The sequence below is a fragment of the Callithrix jacchus genome, chromosome 6 (assembly GCF_049354715.1).
Source record: "Callithrix jacchus isolate 240 chromosome 6, calJac240_pri, whole genome shotgun sequence".
NCBI classification, from domain to species: domain Eukaryota; kingdom Metazoa; phylum Chordata; class Mammalia; order Primates; family Cebidae; genus Callithrix; species Callithrix jacchus.
In genome coordinates, this window is record NC_133507.1 from 57,789,091 (window position 1) to 57,805,692 (window position 16,602).

General features: G+C 34.9%; 1 protein-coding gene across 21 annotated transcripts in view; it reads right to left on the minus strand.

Moving 5' to 3' along the window:
* The window catches only part of DYNC1I2 (dynein cytoplasmic 1 intermediate chain 2), a 57,540-nt gene that overhangs the window by 12,775 nt on the left and 28,163 nt on the right, over positions 1 to 16,602 (minus strand). For all 21 annotated transcript variants that reach the window (XM_002749353.7, XM_008998717.3, XM_008998716.4 and 18 more), the window contains 8 exons: positions 10,989 to 11,084; positions 10,617 to 10,779; positions 10,415 to 10,514; positions 9,802 to 9,927; positions 8,791 to 8,937; positions 8,334 to 8,447; positions 7,901 to 8,034; positions 6,893 to 7,037 (listed from right to left, as the gene is read on the minus strand). In XM_002749353.7, the coding sequence (XP_002749399.1) occupies positions 6,893 to 7,037; positions 7,901 to 8,034; positions 8,334 to 8,447; positions 8,791 to 8,937; positions 9,802 to 9,927; positions 10,415 to 10,514; positions 10,617 to 10,779; positions 10,989 to 11,084 (1,025 nt within the window). The remainder of the gene's footprint in view (positions 1 to 6,892; positions 7,038 to 7,900; positions 8,035 to 8,333; positions 8,448 to 8,790; positions 8,938 to 9,801; positions 9,928 to 10,414; positions 10,515 to 10,616; positions 10,780 to 10,988; positions 11,085 to 16,602) is intronic.

Sequence of the window (16,602 nt, forward strand, 5' to 3'; positions counted from 1 at the left end):
ACCACTGTCTTAGGAGCCTGCTAGCCCGTTAGCCGTTAGCACTCCCTGTCTAATCAACTCTAGTAAATTGAGTTTCTGAATATGCAAAGGAGAGGCTGGACATTGGCCAGTAGCAAGTTACTGAGGCAAATGCTGCTGTGCAGGCCTGGGTCCAGATGGATAGGCAGCCTTTCCTAAGAACACCCCAACTTCAAAGCATTTTTTCATTTTAACCTGTCTAAACATGCACAGTTGTTATTCTAAGGATTAGGATCTTTTAACCCTGTTTTAATGCTGGCTTCTCTGAGAGTTAAATAGGTAAGATATTAAAACAAGGAGGGGTTCTAAGACATATCAGAAAGTGTGAATAATTTCAAGATGTGTATGAACTACGGAAGTCTGATTACCATATTAACAATCTTAACATCATCATTTTGTAGTAAATATGGTTCTGATTAGGATTTGTGTACACTTTAAAACATCTTGTCCCCAAATAAATAATTCTTATGTTTTAACAGTAATCTGTAACATGTATGGTTACACGTGGCAGAACATTAAGTGAATCTACGAGGTCTACCCATAATCAAACCCTTCTATAATCCTTGTTACCGTGTGGAAGCTTTCATTCCTCACTTATTCTCCCAACCATTTTTCAGACCTGCCAAAGTGCCTCTGCTGTGAATTTAAAATTTGGTATTTTGAGATGGTAACAGTCTTTTAAACAACAAAGTAATGTCTTTATTGGTTTAAACTTCAATACACAGAAAATAATCTATTTCTGTTTATCTTGTACAGGTTGTGTATCCCTTATCAGAAATGCTTAGAACTAGAAATGTTTCATATTTCAATTTTTTTTTTGGATTTTGGAATATCTGCATTATACTTATGGTTGAGCTTTTTTTTTTTTTTTTTTGAGGAGTCTCACTCTGTCACCAGGCTAGAGTGCAGTGGCGTGATCTCAGGCTTACCGCAACCTCCGCTCCCCAGCTTCAAGCAATTCTGCCTCAGCCCCCCGAGTAGCTGGGACTACAGGCATGCACCACCACGCCCAGCTAACTTCTGTATTTTTAATAGAGATGGGGTTTCACCATGTTAGCCAGGATGATCTCAATCTCTTGACCTCATGATCTGCCTGCCTCGGCCTCTCAAAGTGCTGGGATTACAGGCGTGCATCACCATGCCTAGCCATAGTTGAGCATTCCCAATCTGAAATCTGAAGTTTGAAGTGCTTCAATGACCATTTCCTTTGAGTGTCACATTAGTATCAGAAAGAAGTTTTGAATTTTGGAGCATTTCAGACTTTGAATTTTCAGATCAGGGTGCTCAACCTGTATTAAAAATAGCTGAGTTCAATAAAGTAATGAAAACAAGTTGATGAAACAGAACTCTGTGACTGAATTATAAATCTCTGGCTAGGTAAAGATTAGTGGCTGGCTGCAGAAGTAGATTACTTTATAAACTGAATTTGAGGCTGTGCCAAACTAAGATTCCCAGGGATTTTTAGAGGACTGATAGAAAGAGAGAAGAGAAAGAAATCTTGTTTTGCTATCAGGGCAGAGCCAGATCTTAAGGACACAAAAGTATAGCACTATCTCATGATTCAGTCTTCCAGTTTATGAGGACTCAATTCCTAGAGTCAGAGAGTACTTAAAAAGTAGAGGCAGAGAAGCAAAACATTTAAAGTCTGTTAAATTCATGAGTGTGAAGACTCTGGTTTAAAAGTTTAGAATGAAATTAGAACAGTGTTTTTAAAGAGAGACTTTAAAAACACTGCCTATTATTCTTTACCATTAATTATTAATTAACATTGCCCATCAGTCATTACTGCAGCATAGAGGCCACATCAGTTTTTTGGCAGGGCAGAAATAAATACCAGCAAGACAATTAACCAGAAGTGTAAATTGACACTGGAGCCACAGTATGGCCAAATATAAAAGTATTCATTCAACACATTATTCCTGCTTTACCCTTCACAGAGTAGAACTACTTGTGAGCAGAAAAGTTAGAATAAAGGGTAATTCTTCTGATAAAGTTTTAGAGGGTCCTTGGGCATTTATAAAAACACCCTCTTCTATGGTGGCCCATCCTTTGTCCACTAACACTGGAGGGATGTTGGGGGCAGGGTGAGAGGCATGTATCACAACTGAATGAATAAATCAGTCTTCTATATAAGACTCAAGGAAGGAAGCAATGCTTAGCCTAATTAACGGAGAAAGAGATAGGCCCACTTGTCATTCTTATTCAGAGGTACTTCTATGTTGAAACACAGTAAAATACAAAAATAAAAATATCAACTGCCCATCAACTAGCTGTGTAATACCACAAAAGTAAGTATCAATCAGTCTGCTATCACAAGAAAAGCTCTGTTCTTGATTAGTCAAAATGAACTCTTCGTTTTCAAATCCTATTAATGTATATAAATCCTGTTAATGTATATAAGGATGGAAGCCACCTAAAATGCAATAAAAAATTAAAAAAAAAAAAGGATGGAAGCCTCAAATTTAAATCCAAAGGATTAATACCCTGAGACGGTAAGAAACAAACTACAGAAGACAAAAGATTCTTTTCACACACAGACTGATGGAAATGAACAGAGAACCCAGAAGTAAGATTTGCACACAATCATCTGATCTTTGACAAACTTGACAAAAACAAGCAATGGGGAAAGGATTCTCTGTTTAATAAATGGTGCTGGGAGAACCAGCCAGCCATATGCAGAAAACTGAAACTGGACCCCTTCTGTAAACCATATACAAAAATCAACTCAAGATGTATTAAAGACTGAAATGTAAAACCCAAAACTACAAAAGCCCTAGAAGAAAACCTAGACAATACCATTCAGTATATAGCCATGGCAAAAATTTCATAATAAAGATGCCAAAAGCAACTGCAACAAAAGCAGAAATTGACAAATGGTATCTAATTAAACTAAAGAGCTCTGCACAGCAAACAAAATGAAAGCAAAAAACACCCCTAAAAACAAAAGAACTATTGAGTAAACAGACAACCTGGGAGAAAAATTCTGTAACGTATGCATCTGACAAAGGTCTAATATTCAGCATCTATAAGGAACTTAAATTCACAAGAAAACGACCCCATTAAAACATGGGCAAAGGACACGAACAGACATTTCTCAAAAGAAGACATACAAGTGGCCAAGAATCATATGAAAAAAGAGCTCAACATCACTGACCATTAGAGAAATGCAAATCAAAACCACAATGAGATACCATCTCATACCAGTCAGAATGGCCATTAGTAAAAAGTAAAAAAATAATAGATGCTGGCAAGGTTGTAAAGAAAAAGGAACGCTTTTACACTGTTGGTGGGAGTATAAATTAGTTCAACCATTATAGAAGAGAGTGTGGTGATGATTCTTCAAAGACCTAGAGACAGAAATACCATTTGACCCAGTAATCCCATTACTGGGTATATACCCAAAGGAGTATTATTGATTCTATTATAAAGACACTAGTAAAGATGTGGAATCAACCTAATTGCCAATTAATGGTTGATAGGATAAAGAAAATGTGGCATATATACACCATGGAATACTATGCAGCCACAAAAAAGGAATGAGATCATGTCCTTTGTGGGAACACTGACAAAGCTGGAGGCCATTATCCTTAGCAAACTAATGCAGGAACAGAAAAGCAAATACCACATGTTCTAACTTATAAATGGAAGCTAAACAATGAACATGCATGTAGTCACCTAGAGGGGAACAATGCACACTGGGGCCTACCAGAGGGTGAGGATGGGAGGAGGGAGAGGATCAGGAAAAGTAACTAATGGATACTAGGCTTAATACCTGGTTGATGAAATAATCTGTGTAACAAACCCACACATCTTTTAGATGTACCCCTGAATGTAAAAGAAAAGTTAAAAAAAAAATTCCTTTCAATTACTGCAAAGGAAGTTGGCCAAAAATCTAACAAAAATGTAGTGTCTCCTGTGACTATACATCGGACTACTAAGATGAAAGCACATCTAAAAATCTAGCAACTTACATGGCTGTATGAAACCTTTAGAGAAACAGTTGGCTTCATCTTACCAATTCTGCATCTTGCTTTAGTTTTATAGGTTTATCTGAAATACATGGAACCAGAAACATTTCCGATTCAGGACTTTTTCAGATTTTAAAAGACAGTTAAGTCCTCACCATTTATAGATTCCTGGAAACTATGATGTTAAGCAAAACAACATAAAACAAAACCAGTTTTACCAGAGGCTAAGATATAAACAAGATTTAAGTCCCTATGGCATTTATCTGGTCACAAAAACATCACCAAATTTCTAAATAATGACCCTAAAAACTTAGAACATTAAACAGTGAAATAAAATGTGAGCTACACATACATTTGAGAAAGATTACTATTTTTTCAGATGGAGTTTGCTCTCGTCACCAAGGCTGCAGTACAATAGCACGATCTCGGCTTACTGCAACCAAATCCACCTCCTGGGTCCAAGCGATTCTCCTGCCTCAGCCTCCTGAGTAGTTGGGATTATAGGCGTCTGCCACCCATGCCCAGCTCATTTTTGTATTTTCAGTAGAGACAGGGTTTTACCATGTTGGCCAGACTTGTCTTGAACTCCTGACCTCAGGTGATCCACCTGCTTGGCCTCCCAAAGTGCTGGGATTACAGGCGTAAGCCCCCCTCAACCCTGCCACATTTGAGAAAGATTAATAAAAACAAAATAATTACTAACCCAAGTTTTGGTGAACCAGTAAATAATGGTGGTAGAGGAGGTGGTGGGTTAAATTGAGGAATAAATGTTTTGCAAAGTGAAAACTGTAAGGAGTAGCCCTATCACCAGGCAGTTCTAAAACAAACAATGACTAAGATGCTGGGCTCCCTGAGTGGTTCATACTGCATCCTTTAACTGTCGTGCCTTTGTATGATTACCATGTATCTTACAAATTTTTACTTTATGACAATTTATATTCATTCATTCATTTTCCAACCTGTTCAAGGTCACAGCTAGCCAGAGCACAAGACAAGAACCCACCATGGACAGGATACTATTCCATCACAGGGCGCACTCAGACACACCCACACTCATTCAGACTGGGACAATTTAGACCCACCAGTTGAGCAATCCTTCCACTTCAGCCTCCCAAGTATCTAGGACCACAGAAGCTCATCACCATGCCTGGCTAATTTTTAAATTTTTTGTAAATATGAGTCTCCTTGTGTTACCCAGACTGGTCTTGAATATCTGGGCTCAAGCAATTCCTTTTGCCTCAGCCTCCCAAAGTGTTGGGATTAAAGAATGAGCTATTGAGCCCAGCTGGTTTTTTCTTGTCAATTTTATGACAATACATTATCTGATAACCTGCTGTATTTGTGTTATACTTAGGGTTATACATCCCTAATCCAAAAATCCAAAACCCAAAATGTTCCAATGAATGTTACCTTTGAGTGTCTGGTCTGCGCTCAAAGAGTTTTAAATTTTGGAGGATTTCAAATTAGGGTTGCTCAGCCTGTGCTAGCTAGATTGTGCATTTTTTTTTGCTGGTAGGCTTTGAGCATCTTCTTCTATGTTTTCCCACTGTATAAATTTCATCAAAAGGACAAAATTTCAAGAACAAGAAAGGAAAGAAATGACCTATTAAATGTATTATTAAATGTATTCAGGCTCTGTCTGATCCCCATTAAGAGGTAAAAGAGGAACTAAATATTGGTAAGTGCCTATTATTTGCTGAACACTGTGTTAAGCATCTGTTTCCTTCATTAGAGTTAAGGTAAACACTATTTTTTATCTGGTAATGCCAAACCCCAAAATGCTCAATTTTAAAAGGCAAGCTTTTAGAGACAAATTCACTTCAGTATTAGACAGAAAGGAGGCATCAGGAAAGGTCAAGAATGAATAATGAGTTCATCCCAGATTTCTAAGGTCAACACTTGATAAATAATTAGGAGTTCACAAAACAGTGAAGAATATCTCTTAAGATCATTAGGTTTTCTCACAGAAACTGAAGAACCAAAGATCTCTATACATTGTCTCATGTTAAATTATTTACAAGTCAATATTTAGGATAAGGCAGATGGAAACAGAAAAAAGAAAAGCTTAGAAGTTAATTTAAATGGAATCTGATGCTGAGTATGCATTTTCCCAGTAATAATGTAACACTGCAGAAAAACCAGACAGCAAAGTTAAGACACTTTAATTATAAAATGAGATTAAATGAAATTCCAAGTCTATCACATGAGGTAAATCTGCCTACTTGGATTTGTCTTGAGACTTTCAACAGGTCAAGACAATGTCACATTTATCTGGAACTGCTGGAGGATCAGGAAGCATTTTATCACATAAATGGGTTTTTAAAATAACTCAAGTTTATTAAAACCAAAATAAATGAATTTAAACTGCTTATCATAGAATGACAAAAAATATATGCATCCATGCTTTTACACAATGCTTTCCTAATGATTCCAGTTTACTACATATAGCCTTATTATACAGGACTTATTGTAAATCAGTTTCTCTCTCTCTTTTCCTATTTTCCATCAACTCTGTGAGCCACTGTAGTTCTGAATACGCTGTTAAAAACTCTCCAAAGAGCAAATGAATAGCTTTTGTGCTGAGCTGAATAACAACTGTATGAGGTGCTATGCGAGACACTCAGGGCTTTTTCCCCCAATGCAGTTCAGGGTAAACAGTTCTATAATCAAAAAGACTGAAGTGGTAGGAAGACTGGTCTTTGATTATGTGTAGGGTTGCCATACTTGTTAGCACACTTTTATAAAAACTATAGCATTTAGTAGTTTTAAGGCTCTGTGTAATGTCTTAGCAGTCTTGATCTATTAGTAAACGTGATTTAAAAGGTTTTCATCATTCCTATGCAGTACTAGATCACCACCTTATGTCAGAAACCTGAGCAAATAGCAGACATCTATATTTTAGATACCTTAGTTGTCCAAAGTTTTACTGTCCAGTCAAATGATGAAGTGACAAAAAGATGTGAGAAGTCTACTGCTCCAACAGCTGCATGACAATGGATGCCAGTGATTGGTCCTTGATGCCCCTCAAACATCTCACTGATTCCAGCTTTGCTAATTTCATAAAAGTGAAAATGTTAGCGAAGTCTCCTATAAGTAGACCAATTACACACACATTTTATTATGGGTTTATATATCAGGCCTTGACTTAATTTTGACAGACTTAACTCTGTGCTCATAACTTATCAGAGTAACTTTGTTAAGTGTTATTCCATCCATATTTGGTAACACTACTAAAGTAATAAGTACTTTTGGAACTGTAAATATCATGCTGTTGATATCGGACCTCAAAAGTCTAATATCTGAAATGGTGCAATAGAAACAAAGATACACTATACTTAAGAGGCACAATGTGGGCTACTTTTAAATCAAAAGCTTTGAAGTGATGGTGATCTATGTTTGAGATGAAATCTGGACACTCAGTTTTTTTTAAGGAAGCAATAAGGTACAGCTAAACAATTTCAAAACAGACAGAATGGAAGGAGAAATATTACTCAATTTAAAATAAGTATGTGACATTACTATACAATTATCAGGAGACTGAACCAATGCCGAAAGTCCAAATAAATCAAAATGGGAAAACAGCTGAAAATCTCATTTATAAGTCTATTAAGTCAATATAGGCATGTGCATTTGTACTTGTAACTATTGAATGTTCCTGCCTACCACTAACTTATACATGCACACACACAAAACGACAACATACCGCAACCCACAAAATCAAGAACACATCATAAATCCAAAATTATCTTTTATGTAAAAAAGTATTTAACTTATAATTTTATATGCCTGAATAAAAAAAATCAATCACAAATAACAAGTAGGTCTAGAACAAATTTCTACTTAAATTAGGCAACTTGCTTCAATGGGATTAAAGGAAGACTTTTAAATTATTGCAAATTCCAGTTTAGGTTTACCTGCCATGGCGGCATGCTGTGTACACTGAACCTTCTTCACTCCCAACAACAAAGTTGTTGACATCTCCAACAGGGAAGGACATGGATGTCACAGCTACTGCCTTTGATTGTTTATGAACCAACTCCATGCTATCCTACACAGAAAAACCTGAGAAAATTAGTTTGTAAACTTGCAATTTTAAATTTCTGTAGAAAAACTTCCAGTCTTTGATTTGTAAACAATTCTTTTACTGTATTATTTATACAAGTCTACCTTAATTAAATGAAGCAGGTTTGAAAGTAAAATACACAGCAAACCATATTAAATGCATTTCAGCTTATAAACTGTTGTAACACTACTATAAAACAGTTTATGAGAAACATAAGTTGAGGTATATATACACTTAAAACATAACATTTGCATCAAAATTTCAGTTTCCCAAGTTCAACCTACCTGTGGATGGGAAAGCATGTCCAGACTCCATGAACAAATTTTTCCATCAGTAGAGATGCTAATCAGATTGTGAGCATTTTGTGTTCCAACAACATTTACACAATATACAGGGTGCTAGAGATATTAAAGAAAGTTTTCAGGGATTATTTCACCAAAAGCAAAACAAATTTTTTAGTCTAATTATAGATAGACATTCTGTTTATTATCAAGTCTCATAACTTGTGGGTATTCTTAATGTGAAGTTTGCTATTAACAAAAGGTTGTCTCAAAAGAGATCAGTTTCTAATAAATTTCAAAAGAAAAAAAAAAAAACCAGACTTCATTTTTGGTTGCTAAATAGTGAGGAATGATTCACCAAAGGAAGCATATTCTGAGACACCTCTGATGGGCACTGCTAAGTATGTAGCTAAGAGTGAAGGAACACAGAAGCCTAATAAAAATCAACATGTTTACTTACTGTGTGTGCAGCTGCTGACAGTGGAGTTCTTTGCACTGGAGTTCTTTTATTGCTACGGTTATCCCAAAGCACAATCTGGCCTGAATATGTACCACCAACAACAAGATTTGGATGAAATTTTGCAAATGTGGCAGACATCACAGCTGACTGCAAATAAGTAAGATTTTTATACTTGAGATTCAAATGGAAAAGACTGACAAGTTCTAAAAATCAATCTATTATCTGAAACATTTATTTCTTCATTATATGGTATTACAGGTTATGATAACAACTAAGTAAATTCATTAAAAGTTTTCACTGTTTCAGAAATATAAAAAGTATCTTTAAGATACTTTTTTGTTTAAAAGTCAAATGTAATGACTGCTTACATAAGTATGTTTAACCAATTTATCAAAGAAAGCAAAGTTATTTCAGTTACGTTAGCCTCTGACAGTATTCAACAGTAGAGTACATGCTAGTTTGATTCAAAGAAGTGTTTACTAAAGATTTTACATTATTAAAAGATTTTAACTTATGCAACCAGAAAAGACTTGCAAATTCTAACCTTCTAGTAAACCTGCTTTAAAAATCTGCATCTGTTTTCTACTTCAACCATGTGTTTCTACTTAAAACCATCTAGTTCCAACTCCTCAGGCCATGTATAAGTAATTCAGTGGGCCAACCACCTAATTGTATATTCACAAATAAGTTCCTGGGAAACTCCCTGTAGGAAAGACATTTTATAAAAGATTCCTTTTATACAGTCAATCACCATAACAGAGAATCACAACTGCAAAGGACTTTAGGTGTGATTAAACATTATAAGAGATGTCAGAAAAGCTACAAAAGGCATATCATGTTGAACTGAGAAGTCTTCAGTTTTCTGTTAACATCTGTTTGCAAATATGGAGTGGTTTAGTAAAATGCCAATCCAATGAAATCATTATGTTGACAAGAAAAGAAAAAAGGCACTTGTCTTAATTCATCAATGAATTCTTAAACTTGAGGAAGACTGTTAAAAGACCACCATACCTGGCAGTGAAACACATACTCTGGGGTAGTTTTTTTGTATTTCATATTCCAAACAAGGGCCACACCATCAGGCTCATGAGGGGCATCATCATTGTTATTATAGGAAGCCACGAGTAACTCTGGATACTGCTCAGAAGAATCAAGAAGAAAAGAAATGCTATGCATAATAAGAACTGTTTTATATTCCTAGTTATTTGTCTTTATCAGATTATTATTCTGAAAATACAAATACCTAACATTTCATCAAGAGAGACATCTCTAGCGTTATGCTCATTGGGACATTAGTACAATTTTAAATTAGAACAGTTAATTATTTTAAATATTTTAATGTTAAAACATTTAATTAAAATGTGTTCAAATTTTACACAAAGAATTTGGTGAGCAACTGAAATTAGTAAAACTGGCCTGTAACATAAAGATCTGAATTTTAAATATAAATAATGTTTCTAATCTTTCTTCCAAAGTACTTGATTATGTTAACATTAGAGCCATCCATTAATTTTAAATAATACATATTGATTTATTACACAAAATTCCCATAATTAAAATAAAACTACCTGCTAATTATAATTTTAAAAATGAGTTAAGAGCAGCTAATTTTATTATGTTTTACCTGAGATGACCAATCCAAACAACTAACAACTCGATGTTTTGACCATCTTTCGTCAAAAAATTGTCGATTTAATGACAGTTTAGCACCTGCTTGAATCTCTCTACAAAAAAAAGACCAACCCCCCCAAAAAGATGATGTTATAACTTTTATCACTCTTAAATTTAACATTATTGGAGCTAAAAATCTTAGCATTAAACATTACCCTTCTTTGTCTTCCAAATCTCTCCCACTGTAGTCAAAGAAGATGTTAATCTGCTCAGAAAGAGCTCTTTCTACAATTCTTGTAGAATGGTCAAAGAAACTTAAAAATTCCTCAGAGTGTAAGATTTGTTGCTTTTCTTCTTCAGTCAGCTCATGAGGGGGAGCTGAAAAACAAATAATTTTTTGAAGTATGATTTATGTCAGGCAAATCATGTCAACTCACTATCACAGTATGGATCAATGAATGTTACACATTCTTTTTCAATCAGATTCACTTTTTTGATTTACAGCATTTTATACTACTTTAATACATAAATAATGAAATCTTAACAGAAATCAACAAAATTTTTTAAAGTTTAATTCTTTAAGACACCTTTACTATCATTTTCCTCATCTTTCTTCAAAGTTTTCTCTTCTTCAGGTTCAATAGGTGGTTTAGGAGCCACTACATCATCATCTTCCTCTTCATCTGAAAAAAAGCAGAATGATAGAATTAATTATTTTAATGAAAATAGTACTTTGAGACAGTATTTCAGAGGGTATCACAACTCCCAAGATAAAAGCAAAAGTAAACCAATGACAGGACAGAACAAGTACAAATAATAGGGATTTTTACCAACATAGTCAAAAATTAAGTAGAACATTTTGGTTTTTATATATACCTATGCGGTACCTCAGCAACAGCCACCCTAAATTCTGTAGCTACATAAACTGAAATAAGATATATATGCAACTAGGATGAATTCCTCATGAAGTCTCTAAAAGCTTGCCAGCATTTATCATTCTAGACAGAACAACATGCAACTCCTGCATAGTTTTATATAGCATGCTGACACATTAATGCTGTAGAATGAGGAAAATCAAATGTCTAAAATAGCCTACAGAGCTGGCTGCTTACTTGTGATCTGAAACCATCAGTGTCTAATGGGTCTTCATATGGCATAAAGACAGCTTACATTAACTCTCAGGTTGCTATTTGAGAGGCAGATTTTGAAGATAATAGCTATAAGACCACATTTTCTATTCTGTCATTTTAAATGCAAGTCTCATTATCTACTGTTATATGATGTGGCAATAAGCACTTAATGTTTTCTTAATGTGAATAAAAATATACACTGGGATAATATACAGTGTTTATAAGACTTCTAAAAAATTACTAAATCTCTTACATCACAAATAAGAATTTAAAATAATTTATTTAAAAATGTTATAGAACACATAACCCTGCCTACCTTTTCTTTTGCTACACATTTAGATGGGTTTTTATGAAGAAAATGTTTATTTTTATGGCCTAAACACATGCGTTATTTGTCTATAAGGGAAAGGCAGCAGGCATCTGCAGCAGAGTGCAGCTCAAGTAATGAGAGCCTATTCAATAAGGGGACTTTACTTGGTAGTTATAGTCATTTCCCTGACCCATGTTCAAAATTATCTAAAACACATATATACGACATACACAAAAGAATGGTCAAGAATGGAAACCAGCTGCCAAGTCATGGTCCCAGCAGCCAGGCCAGCTGACTAGATAGCAACAACCAGATGGCACTGCTGGGATTACGTCTTTCTGCTACAAGGTGGCAATGGGATGGCATAACATTCTTCCGCTTGACTGCTTCCAATCCTGTGTCTCTCCCCAATGGTGGGCCTGTGCAATTACCCGCACTCCAGGAGGCCTAAAGACAAGCCTTTACCCTGCAAACAAAATGCAGCTTGTAGGCCACACCAGCTGCCAAACCACACACACAGTGTTAGGTTTTGAGAGCTATGAAAATCTTTCTAACTCTGAAGAACAAGCAATAAAAATATAACTGTACCTGTGGAAAGAAAGCTTTAAATGACACTGTATAATGCACACAATGATACAACCTCCATCCAACTTAATCAAAATGATAATGACGTATGCCAATCCTACATTACTTGAAATTGAGCGATTTTTACGTTCTGACAAGTTTACAGAACTAGGATAAATGGCACGAGTGATTTCAATATATGCTCATACTTTTGAACCAAATGGTGAAGGTTAAAATTTTTCCTTTCAAGGGCCTCAATCAGCCACAAAGGAAAACAGTAATCACTGTCTTTTCAGCCAGCCCAACCACATTTGTCAGTCCTCTCTCTGTCAATGCAGCCAGAGCAATCAACCTGCCAAACATTCAGAATGGAAAAACAATCTGAAAATACAGGGTATAATGCACCTGCCAGTGAAAATGGCCATTTCAAGAAAAGCTAGTGATCTCAGTGACCCTGCTGAGGAGGCGGTGGTGCAAAGGGGAAAGAACACGTAAAAGAATTCTTAGTGATCGCCATTCTCTTGCACATTGACACTTCCTTACAAAGCATGCCAATTACAGCTTTTGTGCTACTTAAAAAAATGAAAGCTTTTTGGGGCAAAATAATCACACAGAGAAACAGAAAGACACTACTCCTTTTTAGATGAATTCTCATGTACAACGAATTATTAATCTGAAAATAGTATAACTGGTAGCAATTCTACATGATACCACTCAAGCATTAGAATGAAATTCTTCCATAAAGTCACCTGCAGGTGTAATGTAATAAAATAATTTAATTACATTTAACTTATAAGTTGTCTTTTAGAACAGAACATCTCCTTCAACTAAAAATTCACTGTTAGAATATACATATATTTTCCACTTCCTGCTAATGCTACCAGTTATCCTAATCAAGTCTGTTTACTAGTAGAGTTCACTGTATGTAAATCCTAAAATCAAAGATAGGGATTTTGAGTCACCCAGGACAGGTCATTCTTGAGCACTGTGAATTATAAATTACAGCCTCCTACCCACATCTTATTCTCCTCCTTCAACTTTGTTGTATTATACGGCCTCTAAGTACCATTTCCAATGACAGGTGTCAAATTCCTGTCATAATGCATATGGTCAGTACTTTAGTGCTAAGTGACCTCATAATTTACATATTTAACAGAAAAGATCTTGTTTATAGACTCTCTTTTCCTTTTAAAATTTAAAATGTAGATGTAGTATGTCAGACAGTGATCTGTATCTGTGTACTCAACAGCATTTGGCATGCCTATTTGTCCATCTAAATTATTTCAGTTGTAGCTGAATAATGAGTATCAACTATTTAAATACATGCTCTCAGGGTTTTATTTTAGAATAAAAGTACATACCCTCCCTTTCTACATGGATTAAAACCAGATTTTAAAACTCTAATTGGTACTTAAGCTTCATAAAAATGATTAAATAAGTTTCAAGGAAAATAAAAACAAATGATACTGCTGTTCTTAAAAACTGTAAAATGTGATATTTTTGCTGTAAGGCTAATCTTAAATAATTATAATATTTACCAAGTATTTCACAAAAATGTCTGATATCAATAACATCAGATTAAAGGATGTTCTTCTGAAACAAATATGCTTTTCTTGTTATAAGCTAATATAATAGCTACCAAAGGACTATTAACATGGCCAAAAATATAAAACTGCAGTCTAAAGATTTTCTAAGCTAGTCCTTATTACATGATGAGCTATATTTAAAACTGGGAAAGACTGTAACAGAGCAGGAAGACTGAAAAATGGGGTTGCCAAGTCACATCAATTTATTGATGAATATTCATTATAATATGCTAAGTGGTTAACTCCATGCTTTCTCTGACAAGTAATCTAAGGTTATAAACTGAGCAGTAAAGAGTGCATAAAAGTAGCAGTTACTTTTAAAATGACAAATCTCTTGTAAATGAATGCTAAAACTAGGTTTAATGAACCACTGAATTTTACTGAGTTAACATCAAAATTGTGACATATTTTGGAGAGACAGAAAGAAAAGCTGTTTTGTAAATTAAGCTGCACCTAGAAATAACACTAAAGAATGAAATTCCAAATACTCTGGTTTCTCTTCAGATCGTATAAATTTTTCACCTTTTACTAAAGAATGAAATTCCAGTTGTTGAAATAATCTGTTACAATGGAGTAGGTTAATCAAAGTTAAATCATCTGTGAAATGGGTAGCTTTTGTTAAACTAAAGGAAGAAGCCTTCAGAACAAGTTTTCTCATCTGTACCTCACAGCACATTTAAGATACAGTTTACATTTAAGATACGTTTAAGGTAAGCTAAGAGTATTTAAGTATTTAAGGTAAGCTAAGGTAAGTCACAAAGCATACTTTGAATTATTTTAAAATATTACAAGACATTTAAAAGATAATATACAGTATCTTAGAAAATCCTTACTGAACAAACATTGCTACTTATGAATCTATCACTTAAAATGATTATATCTCAATATGAAGCAAAAAAACAAATCCCATCGTTAGTGCACTGTTGTTTAGGAAATATGTTTGTTGTCTATCAATTTACTATATAGTTTTATTATACTGGACAACAGAGCAAGACTCTGTCTCAAAAAAAAAATAAAGAAAATATTAAAGAAAAATTATTCCTATGTAATCTCTATTTTTTTAACTAATGATTAAAGCATATTCCTTTGATGATTAAAGCATTTTCCTATAATATTTTCATATTTTCTTCTAATATTTTAAAATGCATCCCATTTTAAGATAATTTAATATCCTATGAAAAATTCCTAATTTACAAGGTAGTCTGATTATTCCTGGTATAAAGGAAGATGACACTGAGTTCTAAAAGTCAGGACACTTGTGGCATATAAAAATATGATTTGACTTTAGAAAATTTCAACTTATGAATAACTTCACAAACATCTATGAAAATATTAGATGAAAATGCTTTAAATCATTAGTTTAAAAATACAGATTACATAGGAATAATTTCCCTTTAATATCTTATTTTTTTTTAGATGGAGTCTCGCTCTGTTGCGCAGGCTGGAGTGCAGTGGTGCAATCTTGGCTCACTGCGACCTCCACCTCCCGGGTTGAAGTGATTCTCCGGCTTCAGCTTCCCGAGTAGCTGGGATTACAGGCACACACCACCACGCCTGGCTAATTTTTGTATATATATATTTTTTATATAGCAGAGATGGGGTTTCGCCACATTGGCCAGGCTGGTCTTTAACTCCTGACCTCGTGATCCACCTACCTCGGCCTCCCAAAATGCTGGGATGACAGGCGTGAGTCACTGCGCCTGGCTCTCATTTAACATTTTCAAAAAATCCCTTCTTTTCTGGAGCAGTTTCATTTTGAATCACTCTATTTAAATCCATTTGTGCATAATTTCACCTTCTTATACTTTACTCTTTAAAATCAAATACATCTTTAAGATAATCTTCGCTGGGACAAAGCTTCATGAATGTACCAATGGAATCCATTCCTTTTTTTACACCATCTAGAATAAGATGCCAGGTCACCTGGTTTTCTCTGGCTCTTCAAGGAAAAATACACAGCTGACTTTTTAATCAGAAATTATTTCAATATAGATGTAATGCTAATTTGGGGGGGAAAGGATTAATAGTTTAATTATACCACTTCCTTTAACACAAAATTTGTCTCTCTGTAGTCTTTTTTTTTTTTTTAAGAGATGGGGTCTTGCTATGTGCCCTGGCTGGCCTCAAACTCCTGGGCTCTAGTGATCCTCCTGCCTCAGCCTCCTGAGTCCCTGGGACTACAGGTGCACATCACTTTGCCCAGCCATAGTCCTTTTTATATAAAATTTGGGTTTTATTTGGCAGTATTAGCACCCTTACGTAGACTTTGTTATCTGTCATCTCATCAAACATTACATTTTTCTGAGGCCAGGGTTTCAGATTTGCTGATTAAAGTCTTTCAATCAAGATTAAGAACAAATGCTTCAATTTTCAATTATGTTTATATCCTTATAGGTCCTCTGAGGGCTAAAACTAATTTATTAAATGTGTTATTCATTCCAGAATCTTTTAAAAATCCATTTTAATCAATTAATTTATTTATTTATTGGAGACAGAGTCTCACTCTGTCACCCAGGCTTGAGTGCAATGGCATGATCTTGGCTCAATGCTACCTCTGCCTCCTGGGTTCAATTCTCCTGCCTCAGCCTCCTGAGTAGCTGGGATTACAAGT